At 45.8% G+C, this 15,628-nt stretch overlaps 1 protein-coding gene across 4 annotated transcripts in view; it reads left to right on the top strand.

The window, feature by feature from the left end:
• Positions 1-15,628, top strand: part of NTRK3 (neurotrophic receptor tyrosine kinase 3) — a 217,584-nt gene that overhangs the window by 157,340 nt on the left and 44,616 nt on the right. For all 4 annotated transcript variants that reach the window (XR_010652172.2, XM_071814027.1, XM_071814026.1 and 1 more), the window contains 2 exons: positions 10,447-10,577; positions 14,395-14,567. Coding sequence is in view for 3 of the 4 variants with exons in the window: in XM_071814027.1 (XP_071670128.1) it covers positions 10,447-10,577; positions 14,395-14,567 (304 nt within the window). In the remaining variant the exon portion in view is untranslated. The remainder of the gene's footprint in view (positions 1-10,446; positions 10,578-14,394; positions 14,568-15,628) is intronic.

Below are 15,628 nucleotides of genomic sequence, written 5' to 3'. Positions count from 1 at the left end.
ACTTTCAAGCCATACCTCTTTCTTTAATGCCACCCTTCTAACAGCCACATAGTCCCCATAAGATACTCAGTATATCTGTATTTTTTTTGGTATTTATGGTGGGAGCACATTAAGACCAGAAGCTGTTAGGAAGGCCATGACAGCAGAGTCTCACTAGGCAGAAACAGCAGGCGCCTGTGGCTGGATGCCTCAAACAGAAACTGAACCACATTGAAACAGTCCCATCAAAACCCCCTAAATCCTCAAAAGTGCAAGGAAAAACTTAACCCTGTGACTTGAACACAGTGCTGTGGTATATACCTGGTTATGCAAACCGCAGCATGGCTCTGAGATTGCCTGCTGGGACTGGGACGGGACCAACAGGACCTGGCTGCTGAGACCAAAAAGGGCAATAGATTGACCATGGGATGTCTGTCGGTCAGAGACATACCCCACTGTGGGGGTAAGTACTAGCAGGGCTGAGCTCTCCTCTTACCTGCTGGAGGTTAGACTAGGTGCTAACAGCAGTGATGCGTGACACTTCTGTGTCTGCCTGTCACTCTGGGTGGGGATTGCAGTTTAATCAAGGCTGTTGCAGAGATGAGGGATTTTTTTTGGTGCTGGTCCCAAATTAAGGAGTGAGAGGAAGACCTAGCTCAGGGATGAGGGTTGGGAGAAAGGCTCAAGTTGTGGCATGAGCCAATTAACCCAGCCCTGAGTGACACCCTCCTGCTGGGACATCTCAAGGGTGCCAAAACCCAGAGGACAGCAAAGGCGAAAGCTCAGGCTGAGTTTACAGAGAGCAAACTCCTTTCTACAAAGGACCTGGCAGCTCTTTCCTGGCCTTGCAGCAGCTCAGCATGATTCACACGCAGCCAAGGAGGGGCTGCCTGTGCCAGGTACTGGAGTCAGTTCCCATTTCTCTGCAGTGGAGCTTTGACTAGGGAAATGTGAGGCTCAAAGCCTGAAAAGCAGACGCCACTGGGCTTCTGGCCCCACTGAAGGAGGCAAAATTAACTTGCAGACTTGGGGAGCCGATAGCAAAGAGCCTCCAAGCCCTCAGGAGCAGCAGGTAAGCCTCTGTGTTCCTGCTGGGAGACAGTCTCAAAGCTGCAAGGCTGCTGCTGAGACCCTGGTCGCTTCCAGCTTTCTTGTGATTATCCATCTCGGCAATAAGATGCTGTTAAGTGTCTGATTACTGCATTGTTAAAGGCTTAAGCCTGGAATCTGACTACTGCGTGGTCCCTCAAGGGGCAGCCAATCGTCCGTCCCTCCAACAGTAATCCTTCCCTTCCCTCGGAAAAATAATAAAAAAGAAAGACAAGTGATATCTGTCTGCAGCAGTGCTTTCCAATCAAGTGAAAACTAGCTGGAAAATCAAATCAGCCGGTAAGTTCCTGCAAAACACAACTCTATCTCTTTAAAATCTCCCCTTTCGAAGGGATGAACTGAACAGCAATAGCTGCTGATGTAAAACAAACCATTATTCCTTCTGTCTCCTCTCCAAGCCCCCTCCCTGCAGACACACGAGTCTGAGGGAGGCAGATGCTCTCTGAAGACTATTTTCCTCCGTTAAATAAATTCACTTTCAAATAATGTGTAATTAAATGTGTGGTATTGAATTAATGTTTTATTCCGAGTGCTTTGGCAGCAGGGGACCTGCAGGGGCCTGGCTGGTGGAAAGAAAACACGTTCACCAGAAAGACTCCCTTTCCCTCTCTTTCCCTTTTCCTTCCACCTTGCCAAGAATCCCAGTCCCTGTTTTTGAGAACTGCTGAAGTGTACCAGTGTGTCGGTGAGGAGGATGCTTTGTGTAAGGTTGGTTTTATGATACGTTGCCATGGGGCTCTTGGGCATTTCACCCAATGCAAAGATGTCTACAGCCCACTCCGGTCCCTCCTTTCTCTGTCTCCTGCTGGGCTTAGTCCTCCTCCTCAGAACAGCCCAGCTGTGTAGTTAGCCTTCATATATGAAAGGCAGAGCCCAAGCGTTCTCTTGGGGTGTGAAGTTGTTGCTGGATGCCTAAGGAGACAGACTGCTGAAGCTGGAGAGGCAGTTTGGCTCTGCAGCCTTGTGTCAGACAGAAATTATTTGAGAGGGTGCGAGAGATGATGGGAATCATTGCTCCGTATTTAAGTCTTTTGTCTGGAGCATTTATAAGGTTTTGGTTCCATCAGCAGTGTTTTCTCTTCCCCTGGGAGCCAGCTAAGGAGGAGTTGGTGTGTATAGAGGAATAGGTGGGCACAGGGTGAACTTGCACCCGCGCTTTGTAAGGGTGATAGCAGTGAGGGGGACATTTGGGAAGTCTTCCAGGTCTCCATACTAAAGGACATTTTAACCATTGACAACAGCATAGGTGAAGGGATTTACCTTTTTGGTTCAAGGAAAGGTCCTGTTGGTACAATGAGCTCTCGCTTGAGTAATTTCATTAAGTCATAAACCTGCAGAAAAAGGATGCTGTCTTAAATGCAAGAGCCTGCTGCTGTGCAAGGCCCAGAAATGCTGGAGGCTTTGTTTCCTTGTTGCTCTGGTCACTGGCAAACATTTGCTGGGGTGATGCTCTTGCTGTAGCTCTTCTGCTTTGGGATCTCCCCAGGATAGCTGTGCTTCCACAGGACTCTGCAGTGTTGTGCATCCCAGCTGAGACTGCTCAGCACCCAGTAGACATCTATTTCTCTTTGTATTGCTCTCTTTATGAAATAATTACTAAGTGGTTTGTACTCAGATTTATGGGACTGAGATGGATGAGGAAAGATTGAAACGATGCTTTTATAGAAGGTTTAAGCTGTGATGGAAGTTTATGCTTAAAAAGTGTTTATGGGGTGATGCCAAGCACGTTCTAACACTATTATTTTTCAGATTTTTTTTCATGAAGAAAATGAGCATTTGCTTTGGTTTGGGCTTAAACTTTGCAAGTATGTCACACCAGGTGATGTCATCTGCTTCCAAATGGTTTTCAGCATGACGTGGTGAGGGAGTCTGGCAGGTTCTGGGCTTGCATCTGCTGAGTTGTTGGTTTAAGGGACGATTGCGCTTTGCCTTTCTGTCAGCTCCTTTACACACACACACATACACTCACTTTACACTCACCTTTAGCTCCAAGTGTGTTGTACACGTGCAATGCTATCGCTGTGTGGCTGACACCGGAGCTGGTGCTGCAGTGGAGATGCAGCAGCTCCAGTTACGGCAGCTCAGCAGGTGCTAATCCAGCCGCTCCGCGCCGCTAATCAAATCACTCTGTGGAGCTTGAGGGCTGTGTTGCAGAAGTGTGGCTCTCCCTTGAATCATGGCTGGCTGGCGTTAGCTTGTGAGTGAAAGGCAGCCCTTTGGGTCTGAGCTTCCTCTCTACTTGCTATCGCAACTGATGATGTCCTAATTGCTGGAGGTTTGCTTGGAAATGCTGGATGTAAGATAGTTTCAAAGCATCAGAGATCTGACTTGTAGAGTTTGCTCTCCTGTTCTCCTGTTTTCATGAGCTTGATTACACTGAATTCCAGTTACCAGTGCAGATTGATATTCCTGGATAATTTTTTCTAGCCCAGATGGTCCAGGTAAATGCATCGAGGCTCACTGTTTGTTAGTAAGGACCATTTAGCAGCATGTAGTACATTAGCCCCAGATCTGCTGGGTCAGCTGGGCAGTAACGCCTCCTTCTCATTCAGGACCTGCACTCGTGTCTTGTGGCTGCTTCCAAGGAATGAAGGGAATGGTAAGAAAATGCGAAGAACTGCAGAAACATAAAGTAGTTTTCTTTTAAGGTCTTTATGAAGGAGTATGATCACAACTGTTTGATAACGTAATACATAGTTAGGCAGCAGGGGTTGCCTGGGAGCAAGTTGCCAGCATCTTGGTAAGGTACAAGAGATGAAAAACAGTCTGAAGAGAGGCTGTGAAATTAAATAACTTATATTGGTTTGCTGAAGATCAAAAAGCCTGAGAAGGGGTGTAAAGAGGGGTAACACAGTAAAAGGGAGAGCATCCTTTGCATTTCTGGTTGTTTCCGTCAAGACCAAAAGAGAGATGGATGGAAGATGTGAAAGTCTCTCTCTATTTTTGCCATGTGGACAAACACAAATGGCTATTAGAGATGTCATGCAGAATTAGTAAGATTGAAGTACTGCCCCCAAAAATGAAGAAAAATGTCTGAGTGACGTGGTCTTGTCCACAGGGCCTGCCATAAGAAGGGGGTGGAAAGGACCTTGGTGCACCCATGTATTGGAGCCCAGGTGGCTCAGCCAAGGACTGTGCTGCCTCTACCAAGTTCCCAGAGATTCACATATACTTTACATAAACCACCATGATTCGGGGGCTTTTTGAAAGGACTGTCAGAACTGCTTGGTGCTTATAATCATGAATCTTTTGAAGCTGAGTCCTTGAAGGGTGCCTTGATGAAGGAACTTGGCAAAGAACCAGCGTCTGGGCACGGCGCCGAGCTGCCGAAGCATGTATCGAGGCCTTTTTCCAGAGGTGGCTCATGTCAGAGCCGGGAGAGAAGCCACCAGAAGTGGAGGGTACCTACTCGGAGTCCATATGGAGATAAGAAACTGTCTGGTATTGTCTTCATTTTTTTAAATGATGTGGGACTGATTCTCCCTTTGTTTACATGTGCTTCACAGCAGACTGCCATTGAAATCAATATCCTTCATTGACTTTGATGGATTTGCACCAGGTCAGGAGGGAGACTAAGACTCTGCAGCTAGCCTATGCCTTATCTTCTCTCACTATGAGACAAATCTGTGAGAGCATGGCTCATCAGCCCTCCAGTGGCCAGGCTTTTTGATCTGATCCTACCCGATCTGCACACTTTGCTCTGATCAGGTACATTGGGTAACTCATCTACACGTTTGGTTGACGTCCAAGTTGCTATTGACTACCTGACATGAAAGGCACTCAGTTTGGTAGTTACATGTCTTAATGACAAGATTTCCAGTGTGAACTGTAAGCTTTGTATATTTTATTTTAATTGTAATAGAGCAGCGAAGCTATGCACGGTTTATTCATAAGAATTATTTTTGCAGAGTCAAGAAAGAAGTGAATGAATCGTGTTGACTGAGAACTTTGCTACCTTTTTGTGGACAACATATGCATAAAGAAAAAAGAAACAATTCTTTGGCGTAAATTAGTTGCAGCAAATGACTCAGCTGCTACTGAAAAGTGTCATTGTTGTTATCACTTATAAAGTGCTGTTGAGGCAAATGAGGCTATAGAAGCTTATAAAAAATCAAGGCCATTACCACAAAGAAGCCAGGTTCAGACTCAAATCTAAAAGAAGTCAGTTTTAAAATAGGGATTGAGAAGCAAGAGGGGCAATAAATAGAGAAGAAGAGAGAAGAAATGCCACAAAGTGTCAAAGGTAAGGGAAGGAAGAGCTGGTGATGGAGAGGTGCGGAGAAGGACCTACCTCTAGTGAAAAGAGGGCCACATGTGTGGAGAAGAAGAAGAAGAAAATGATGGAAAATGAATATTGGCTAGAGAGGAAAGCTGCTGATTAAGAGTGTAGCAAAAATAAAAGGAGAAATTTCCATAGATTTGCTCTGTTTCTTCATTGAGCTACATACATATTGTTCATGAAGTAAGAGTCCAAGGACAGGAAACTCACTAGAAATACAGCAACCAGACAGACTGCTGTTCAGGACTTTGAAAGAAGGAGATGTAAGGACTTAATTTCAGACCTGGCGTAAATGATCCAGCTTAATAAGTAGTTTTGCATTTTGCTGTAACTACAGTACTGGCACTGCTTGTGGTTTACTCTGTTTGGAGTTTGATTTATCCATTTACCTCCCGCTGTAGTCGTCTGTGTCCAAACACTATCATGTGCATCCAGGTTTCAAGAGTATTATCAAACCGTGGTTTTAAGGATGCTGCCTGTGATGGGAATGTGAAATGCAGAATTTGCAGTGGCATTGAACCCATCTCTTCCTCATCAGACCCCCAGGACTGATTTGGGAATGAGACAATAACTGGAAAATTAGATTCATGAAATGTACCCATGCAACTTCGCAATTTCTACTCATGTGATTGAAATGTGGTGGTTATTAGAAAAAGGGTGTTCTCATCACACACAGTCTTTTACTAGTTCTATGTGCTCTACCCAGGATTTGGAGGTTGTCAGGGTCTTTTTGCTTTGACCTTGTCACAAGCAAGAGAGATTCTGCAATATGAGCATAAAAAATGGGTGAAGAGTCATTGAATCAGTGATTTACGTGAAAAAGCTATGTCTTTTCCAGGCTTTATCCCAGGGGCCAGTGCAAAAGTGACCCATCAGGACGTGGTATATTGATATATGAGAAAAGCAGAATTAATCTTGTTCCCTCTTCTTCTTCCCCTATTTCCCATGGCTGTGCTGGGTTCGCAGGGTTAGCAAACTAGAGTATGTTTGTGTCGAGAAGAGCAGCAGACATGACTAAGGGACACATGGGAGCAAATATGAGGAGGAAGAAGTTGCTGGTTTTAGACAGCCACTTTTCTAACTGAGTGCACTTTAAGCACAGATCAAGTCAGCCTTCCTGCAGAAGGTTCAGAGGAGGTTAGGTAAGATTCCATCACAGATCCAAAGCCACAACCCTTCTGCTTTGGTTCTTCCAGAGAAAAGGAAAGGTTTCTGTTCTGGAGGCAATTTGTAAAGGTGAGTGCAGTGTCCCAGACTTACCCTCTTGGTAATGCTCTTGCTCACCCGCATGCTACCATCATTGAACTGAAGTCTTGGGGCAACTCCAAGCAGCTGCAGGTGAAGTGTTTTCTGATTTGGTTCATGTGCTATTCAGAAAAACAATTAAGGCAAAACCTTGAAACACATTCTCCATGTGTTAAAACTTGATGGACAAGAAGGAAGGTGGGGGATACACCTGACTCTCCTTCTGTGTCATGCAGCAACATAGAAATCCCCAAACAAGGACAGCAAGATGTTTCATTTAAAACTGGAATTACTTCAGTGTTGTGCACTCACATCCTTCCTGCAGATACAGCACAGCCTTGAATGAGTTCCTGTCATGCTGTCAAGTCTGGTTATTTTCCTGTTGGGTCTTGCTGTGGCTCCTGCAAAGATTCTTCTTTTGAATTGTCTTGTTGGCTTGTTTTTATAAGTTAATGGTACAGGGGAGAGAGAAAAAAAAAGAAGTGGTACTTACGGGAAGACTGTTTGTGCACACCTTGTCGGCAACACAGCCGAGACAGATTAGCACACGACCGCCTGCCTAAAACAAATAAACACCAGCTGTTTATCAGGCAGGGCTCAGCTTTCTCCAGGAGGAGGTAAGCAGATTTATGCAGATGAACATCCCAGGTGCCCTTGCAGTGCAGCATCTTTCGTGGCCACTCGGCCTTGCTTTTGAGTTACAGCCACGACAGACGAGCAGAGCGATGCAAGGTTAGTACAATAACACAGCATCCACACAGTGCCAGGGCTGTTTGTCATTGCTTTATGTTTAAAGCCCATATTTAATAATAATGTAGAATTAATCATGGTGCTGATCTCACTGTGAATGGAAGAATTTGCTGTAAACTTACAGTATTTTAAGCCTATAGCATGTGAAAAAGCAATTTATTATAACTCGCTTATTATTCCATTTGTGCCTGAAACATGAAGCAAAATTTATGGCCACTCGAGGTTGAGAAAAAATTGTGATCAGCAAAAGTACAAGTGCTTTTCTGACTTTTCATTAAGATTGTCCAGTTGCTGTCAAACTGCTTAAATTCACGAGCTTTTCTTTCTTTATAACCGTCCAAGTTTACTTTCAATCCATCAGTGATACTTGAGTTCGCTACCTCTAAAGGACTGCTCCTCTCTCAATTCAACTCCATCTGCTACAATATGTCCTTAAATTCTTCATATAAATTTTCTCTGAAGCTTCTCAGGTGACCCAAACAACTTTCTGTGAAATCTGGTCTTGAAGACAGATGGGATATTATTTTGATAATGTAGATGTAATTACACAGTCTGGATGTCGGCTCTCAGAAACGGCTGATCATTTATTAAGATGTTGTTGGGAGGAAAAATTGGGAGCTGGAAATTTTGGACAAGACCCTGGGGAGTTCAGAAAGAGAGGTCTGCTTCGGTTCTCATGATGCTACCGCTTACTCATCAGAAGTGTAAATAATGCCAAATAGCATCATTAGTTATTCTGAGACTGTTTCCTTTTTAACTCACATGAAATGGGGCAATTGTATTGCAATTGCTTCATTTCTGTTGGGATTCTGAGTTTTTTAAAGTGTCCTTGGGCTCTTCTTAATACAAGATCATTTCCCTGCAGCTTTCTTTGCTGCTATTCAGGAGACCAAGAATGCAAATACACAGTTTGTCAATACAGCAAATCCTAGGTACGGTAGTGATGAGTGCTGCAGAAAAGCTTGCCAAGAGAAAGAACTAAATACCCCTTTTCCTCTACTCTACTAAGTAAATTGTTGCCATTTGAGCTTTTCTTAGATTAGGACTTTCCTCACCCAAGTGTATCACTTAACATTTCAACACATAGTATTTCAAATTTCTCAAGGTACTCCTTAAGCACTCAACTAAACCAGGTGGAGAAGGCAAAGTCCACACGTGATTTGTTCTCCCTGACTGTCACTGCAGATTTAAAACCAAAGTCATTTTGGATGTGCCTACCATCCTGCACCTTAATGTTACTAATATTATTAATATTGGTAACTAACAGTTTTCAGTCTATTGAACAATTAATGGAAAGGTCAATGGGAATTCTCTATAGAGGCATCATTCATTACAAGGCCCATTGCTTATGCAATCTTGCAGCATCCATTTTCCCAAACAAGGAGAAGAGCCGGAGATGGCAGCTCCTTAAATCTGCTTGTGAGCTCCTAATTAAAAAGTTTAATTGTATGAAAGCCTTTTGGATGTTAGTCGTCCAATCCATTGCCTTTTTGATGCATTAAACGGTACCTACGTTGCTGTGGGGCATATGCTACCTTGGGTTGAATGAGGTGCCTACTCAGGCACCTGGGTGGTAGGAGCTGGTGGCAGATTGTGATGCTTCCCTGCAGCTAGTTTGAAACCCGGTGTTGATCACCTCCACCTTCTACATCTGCAGTGCCCTGCAGAAAACCTGAGCTGAGGGGCACATGCCTGTACAGCTCCCATGGAACATGGAAGAGATGGAAAAGACTCAAAAGCAGTTGAGTCTGTGAGCAAACAGGTGCAGGGCCAAGTTATGAACACCCCAGGGTAGGAGTGGAAAGAGAGCACTGTTCCATTTAATGCCTCTGCTTGAGGAGACCTCTAATGCACCAGCTTTTGCTCACCAAGCACTGGAGAAGGCTGTGTGGCTGTCACAGCCCTGCCATGACCATCAGGTTGAAGCTTGAGGTGGTCTGCACTACCGCAGTTCTCAAGGGAGGCAGTAAGCTCTAGTGAATGGCAGTTTAGGGAGATGAAGTTCTGGGTTCTGTACCTCCAGACAATGCTCCTCTTTGTATTGCCAGAGGAGCTGTATGAGCACTGTGATGCCAGAAAGGTTTTGGCAGAAAGTAGTTGTTGTCCTAGTGTCATCCTCAAAAGACAGCGTGGAGACCCCCAAGCTCTTCTAGCAACGAGTGACATTTAATCATGACCCAGCAGTTGTGGAGATCCCACCAGTCACTTACCTGCCCTTCTAGATGCCTTAGTCCCTCAGCAGATCTAGCCATTATGAACGGCCCTGTTAGCTGAGCAGACCCATCTTCATAGTCCTCTGTACCTTTGTTAAATTAATAGCTATTGCTCTTTTGATTCTACCTGAAACCTCGGTTGCTATTCTCTGTCAGTCCGCACCATTCTAAATGTCAGTGGAAAGGATCATTGAAACTAATGGGCTGAGTTTGTCTGTTGCGCCAGTGACTTTATCCTGGGATGACCTTGTTTCTGAGGGAACTGTCACACAGGAGATGGCTGCAGGGTCAGAGTCTTGCCGTAGGGCAGCACTTCGCACTTCCACCCAGCTCCTGCTGCCACCCTGAGGTGCATGGGGGTCAGTGGTCCCCTTCCCCTTAGGTACACTTTGCCTTGTCCAGGCTCAGCCTCAAAAATCTGCTCCAGCTTGGGTTTAATCTGATCCTGACTGAACTGCAAAACTCAACAGGACCTTCTAATCTCACCTGGCCTGTCACTGGAAGTATGTGACCTTTGCTACGCCTCACAGGGGATGAATTATTTCCAGGAACATTCCAAAGAGATTCAGGACTTTGTAGCAGATTTTACCCCAAAGGTTCCTCTCCCTGAGGACAATCTTGCTATGAGCTTGTAGTGAAAACTGTGCTAAACTTCCAAGTGCTTTCCTCGCAGATGTTTTGTGTGAGACTAGCTCCATCCCAGAGATGGCTACGTTCCGTGGGTGGGTAAAAAGATCTCTGTAGATACTTTTGCAAAGCAATTTCAGATCCTTTGCAGCTTGCTAGAAAATTGGATTAGTTGTTTTCCATTCCCTGAATTAACCCTGATTCATTCTTCCCTCAACCCTCTCCCTCCCTTCCCTCCAACAGATGTCCAGCATATTAAGAGGAGAGACATCGTTTTGAAGAGGGAGCTGGGAGAAGGTGCCTTTGGGAAGGTGTTCTTGGCCGAGTGTTACAACCTCAGCCCCACCAACGACAAAATGCTGGTGGCAGTGAAGGTAAATCCCAAGGGCGAATGGCAGAGATTAGGGCAGGGGCTGGATGAGCCTGCGTGGGAAAGGGAAGCAGGGGAGGGCTGGGGGCCAGGGACAGACATTTATCTGATACCGGAGATTGTGGTAAATCCACTTAGTCACACAAAGTTTCAGTGTTTTGCTTCAAGGTCGTCTATTCTCACCCATGCCAAAGTTTCTCTTCCTGCCGATGCAGCCAGGAGACAGATGGGGAGGAGAAACTGGTCAGAAAGCTGGAAGCTCCCACGCAGCTGCAGTGTGGTGTCCACCTTCCCTCCACGAGGGACCAGGGCCCTTCTCTTTCTGGATTTTACCTCTTTGTGCAACATGCAGAAGCTGAAAAGGGACAAAAAAAAAAAAGGCCTCGGCAAAAGTGAGCACTTAAAAGCTAAGCACGACAAACCAATTTGCTAGGATCAATTTGCTGCAAGATGGGCAGAACAACACAGCTTGGCTCCATTCAGCTCCTCTTTCTTAGCCACAGATTGCTCCTGTTTTTGGTGATTTTGAGCAAACACCAGTTCAGCTTGACTTGTGCTGTGCTGTTTGCATCCTTGTGAGGGTCCTCACGTGAGCTGTGCCCCACTGGTGTGGCTCTGGGCAGAGGAGACCACTCAGCACAGGAACGTGCTCTGCTCTCGAGTGGCACCGCTTGGCAGACACACACAGGCTAATCCCTGGAAGTTAATTGATGCCTCCTAACTCCTTGGAAGAAGATGTACATTTGAATGAATGCTCTACAGGGAAAAAGGTTCCTCTCCAGGATGTTGGAGGCATCCAGTTACTTGAGAGTTGTTCTAATCATTGGCAGTTCAAGCCTTTTTTAAGCTCGTTTGTCCCTTTATGCTCTGGCTGTGAACTGCAAGATTGTACCTTTCACCTCTGAGACTGGTTGAAGATGAGGTAGCACAGTTACTCATACGATTAATTGCCTGATTATATGGCTGGTACCTGCCTGTCAGTGTCAGCCATCCCTTATGTGATCCTGTCTCTCAAGTCTCTACTGATTTTCATTTGCATGTAGGCAGAAACAGCATCTGAACTTGTTTCTGTTAATTGCTACTATGAGCTTACATCTCCAGAGTGCCTTTCATCCTGCAAGATCATACAGATCCAGCTTTGGAACAGGGCCTTGAAATCTGGCTTCTTGCCAGCTCAGGGAGGGGGAGGTAGGGAAAAAATTCCTCTAATTTGGGCCACATTATAAGTCTTAGGAGAAAAAAATAGAAGGTAAAGAAAAGAAAATGGCTTTACATATTACATTAAGATTTGACTGCATTTTCTGAAGATCTCACGGTCCCGACAGAGGCTGAGAGCTGCCTCCCTGGGCAGGAGCAGGATACGCTGGTCAGGACAGCTGAGTCCACAGCCCAGAGTCTGCCTCTGCTCTCAGGAACCCCCTCCCAAGGCCAAAGAAAGTGGCTCTCTTACTCACTTGGTTAAATGGACTGAGATTTTCAGCAGATCTAAAGGTTGCAGCCCCGCAAACACACTGAGCTTTGATGTGATGGTATGGACAAGCTTCCTGTTTTATTCAGCTTGCTTCTAAAAACGTCCCAAGAAATGCACAAAAACTATATTCAGTGAAGAGTGTTGAGGTTACAAAGTCAAGTACTAGAAATGCTGGAGGGGCTGGTATTCAGGACATGTCCTCTGAACACATATTTTTCATTTCTCTTTGGACTTCTTCATCGTGATGATCGCTCCTGTGTCTGAGAGCTCCCTAGATGTGAGTATACTTGTTCTCAGCCTCCCAGCGAGGTGCTAGGGTTGTGTCATCCCCATTTTGCAGAGGGCAGATGGATAAGCAGAGAAACAGAGCTACAAGGATCCACTTAGGTGGAGGATGGAGTTACCGACTTGCTTTTCCAGCCCCACGGACAGCAGGTACCAGATCCACATGGACCCCCACTGCTGCAGTACAGACACAGCACTTGCACAGAGCTGGCCCTGTTGCCACCTGAGAGGGGATATCCCAGATAATATTGGATCAACTGACAATTTGTGACAACGGCTGCAACCTGCAGATGCTGAGTGACTTGCTGGATGTCACATAGGAACTGTGTGATGAAGGCACAAACACAATCCACCCCAAACCTTCCCAGGAGAGGCATTTCAGTGGTTTTGGTGAGAGATCCCTTCTCTTTCTCCAGTTCTGGTTCTACCACTTCCAGCTCTTGTTTCCCTCATTTCTAAATGCTTTGCTGTGCAGCCTTAGTAATGTGGAGGTTTTTTATTTGTTTGTTTGGGTTTTTTGTGTGATATTTACAAACTTAGAGTCCTAACACTTTGTAGAAATGATTGTGTGCAAAGGAGAGGAAACTTTAAACTCACTGCAGCTTGAGATATCACATGCGACCACACGAAAAAGGAGGAGAAAAGAGGGATGGGGGAGGCAACTGTTTTCCTGAGGAAAAGTAGAGTAGCATCAACATTATGAAGATATTAAATGTGTAAAAGTAATTGGGTGTCTGAGATGAGGATGGGTGCTTTGCCATCTGCACAGCGTAACTAACATCCATCTAAATATCTCTAGTCAAGCTACCCCAGAAGACATAGAATTAAAATAAAATTATGCCATATGACTAGCAGTTTGCGAGCAGAAGAAGGAGATGAGGCGGTGTCCTACGGTTTGGGTAGAAACCTTGCAGCAGATCTGCTCCCAGAGGAACAGCAGCTACTCGGGAGGACTCACTACACTCTGTGTAGTGTCGCACCCAGCAGTGCCATGGACCAGCCAGAGATGCATGAAATGTGATTGTAACAAGTTTCCCTGGATCCTTTTCAACTCCCATTAGGCCACACATTTAAAGCCAGAGCTGGTATTAAAGAGACCTGGCATATGGAGGATGGGAGAACATAACTGAGACCCAGCAACTCAAAACCAGAATTGCCTCTTCATTTCCTTCAATGTTTGCAAAGACCATGCTGATTCTCCTGGCCATCCCATCTTGTCAGATGTTCTGGACTTCAGCTTTTTTACTCAGTGCTCATGGAAGAGCCCTCCCTTGATACCCTGAGATGACAACATGCTGCTTTCAAACTAGCTTTCCAATGCAACTGCACAATAATGCACGAACGAGTGGCCTCCAACCCTGGGGAACCCACCCTGATCACCAGCTGCAACCACAGCAACGTCTTCATAGCAAACACGCTGCAGTATCAGCCTGGTACCCGCAGCCTGAAGCCTGCAAGCAAAGTGGTCTGCTCAAATGCGGAAGATGAGATATTCTCATAAAGGGTACCGATTTCAGCATCAGTCTGCCAGGGGAGTGTTATAAACAGCAGGGAATAAAAACATGATTTTAAAAATTATGAGAAAAGACTTGACAGTGTCCTTCTTCAGAGGCAGTTTGAAAAATCCACACAATAACTGCACAGCCAGGCAAATCCATCTTCTGAATAAAGGCAGTGTAGTCAGCTATTTCAAAATAAAAGACAGATAGCAAGGACTGGCTGGCTCAGGAATTTAATAATAATGAGATATGAAGCCATTCACCCCTAGGTCACCAGTACAAATCCTGCCCAAGCTGGGAATAATTGGAAGCTATTACCCTCTGAAGCATGTTTGCTGCTGCCTGGGAAATGAGTTGGGGAACCCGCTGGGCCAGTAACTATGCAAACAAAATGCTGAGATGGTGCCACCAGCACCTACCACCACCCTCCCGCTACAACCAGACCAGTGGCAGCGGTTCCTCTCCCCTCCCTTCCTCGTCAGCTCCTCTGCGATGCTGTGACCCGTTTGTTCTGGCTTTGTCCCCACCTGAGCCCACCCTGTGTGCATCTGTGCCCCTTCTTTCAGGCACTGAAAGACCCCACCTTGGCAGCCCGCAAGGATTTCCAGAGGGAGGCAGAGCTCCTCACCAACCTGCAGCACGAGCACATCGTCAAGTTTTACGGTGTGTGTGGTGATGGTGACCCGCTCATCATGGTCTTCGAGTACATGAAGCATGGGGACCTGAACAAATTCCTGAGGTAGGTGCAAAAGAGGGTACGGGAGATGCTGTCCAGCTGCTCCACAGCCTCGGTGTGGCTGGTTATAGATCTGAGGTGCACCAGTGACACCACTGCCATGTGGATGCTGGTGGGCTGGGTAACGAGAACTGGTTGTTCTAAGAACAGCTTGTAGGTGATGATGGTCCTTGCCAGATTTGGTAGTTTATTAGCCACACCTTGAATACAGTGTTCAGTTTTGAGCCCCTAATGACAAGAAGGACATTGAGGTGCTGGAGAGAGTTCAGAGAAGGGAAAAAAAGCTGGTGAGGGGCTGGAGTACAAGTCTGATGAGGAGCAGGTTTAGGGGTTTAGCCTGTGTGGGGTTTAGCCTGGAGAAAAGGAGACTGAGGGGAGACCTTTTCTCTCTCTACAGCTACCCGAATGGATGTTCTGGCATGGAGGGTGTTGGTCTCTTCTCCTAAGTAGCAAGCGATAGGATGAGAGGTAATGGCCTCAAGTTGCACCAGGGGAGGTTTAGATTGGACATTAGGAAAAAGGGTTGTCAGTCACTGGAACAGGCTGCCCAGGGAAGTGGTTGAGTCACCGTCCCTGGGGGTGTTTAAAAGATACATAGCTGAGTTTCTTAGGGATATGGCTTAGTGCTAAAGTTAGGTTAATGGTTGGACTTGATGATCTCAAGAATCTCTTCCAACAACAATGATTCTATGATTTCTTCTCCCCAGCAAGTTTGAAGCTGCAGGAAGTGTGGCTACCACTTCTCTATGCACTGTGAGGGTAGAAAGACGTGAAGCTGCTGTCAGCAGCTCCAAGTCCCATCCACCCAGCAAAGCCATGCCCTGCTGAAGCAGGAAAGCCACTTGCTATCTGTCTTCATGTCATCCAGCTCCTGCTTCAATAGCACCAGAACCAAAATATTCCTTTGAGAAACTTGCTGGAATCTTTTATGTGATTGGTATCCTGGGTATTTCCTTATCTCTAGTTCTCATTCCTATTATCAGAAAAGAGCTGAGAAATGTCGGAGGGGCCTCAGGCAGTGCCTGTGGAGTCCATCCCTGGTCCTCGTTACCTAAGCCTCATCA

The sequence above is a fragment of the Patagioenas fasciata genome, chromosome 12 (assembly GCF_037038585.1).
Source record: "Patagioenas fasciata isolate bPatFas1 chromosome 12, bPatFas1.hap1, whole genome shotgun sequence".
Lineage (NCBI taxonomy): Eukaryota > Metazoa > Chordata > Aves > Columbiformes > Columbidae > Patagioenas > Patagioenas fasciata.
This window is presented reverse-complemented; position numbering and strand designations above follow the sequence as displayed.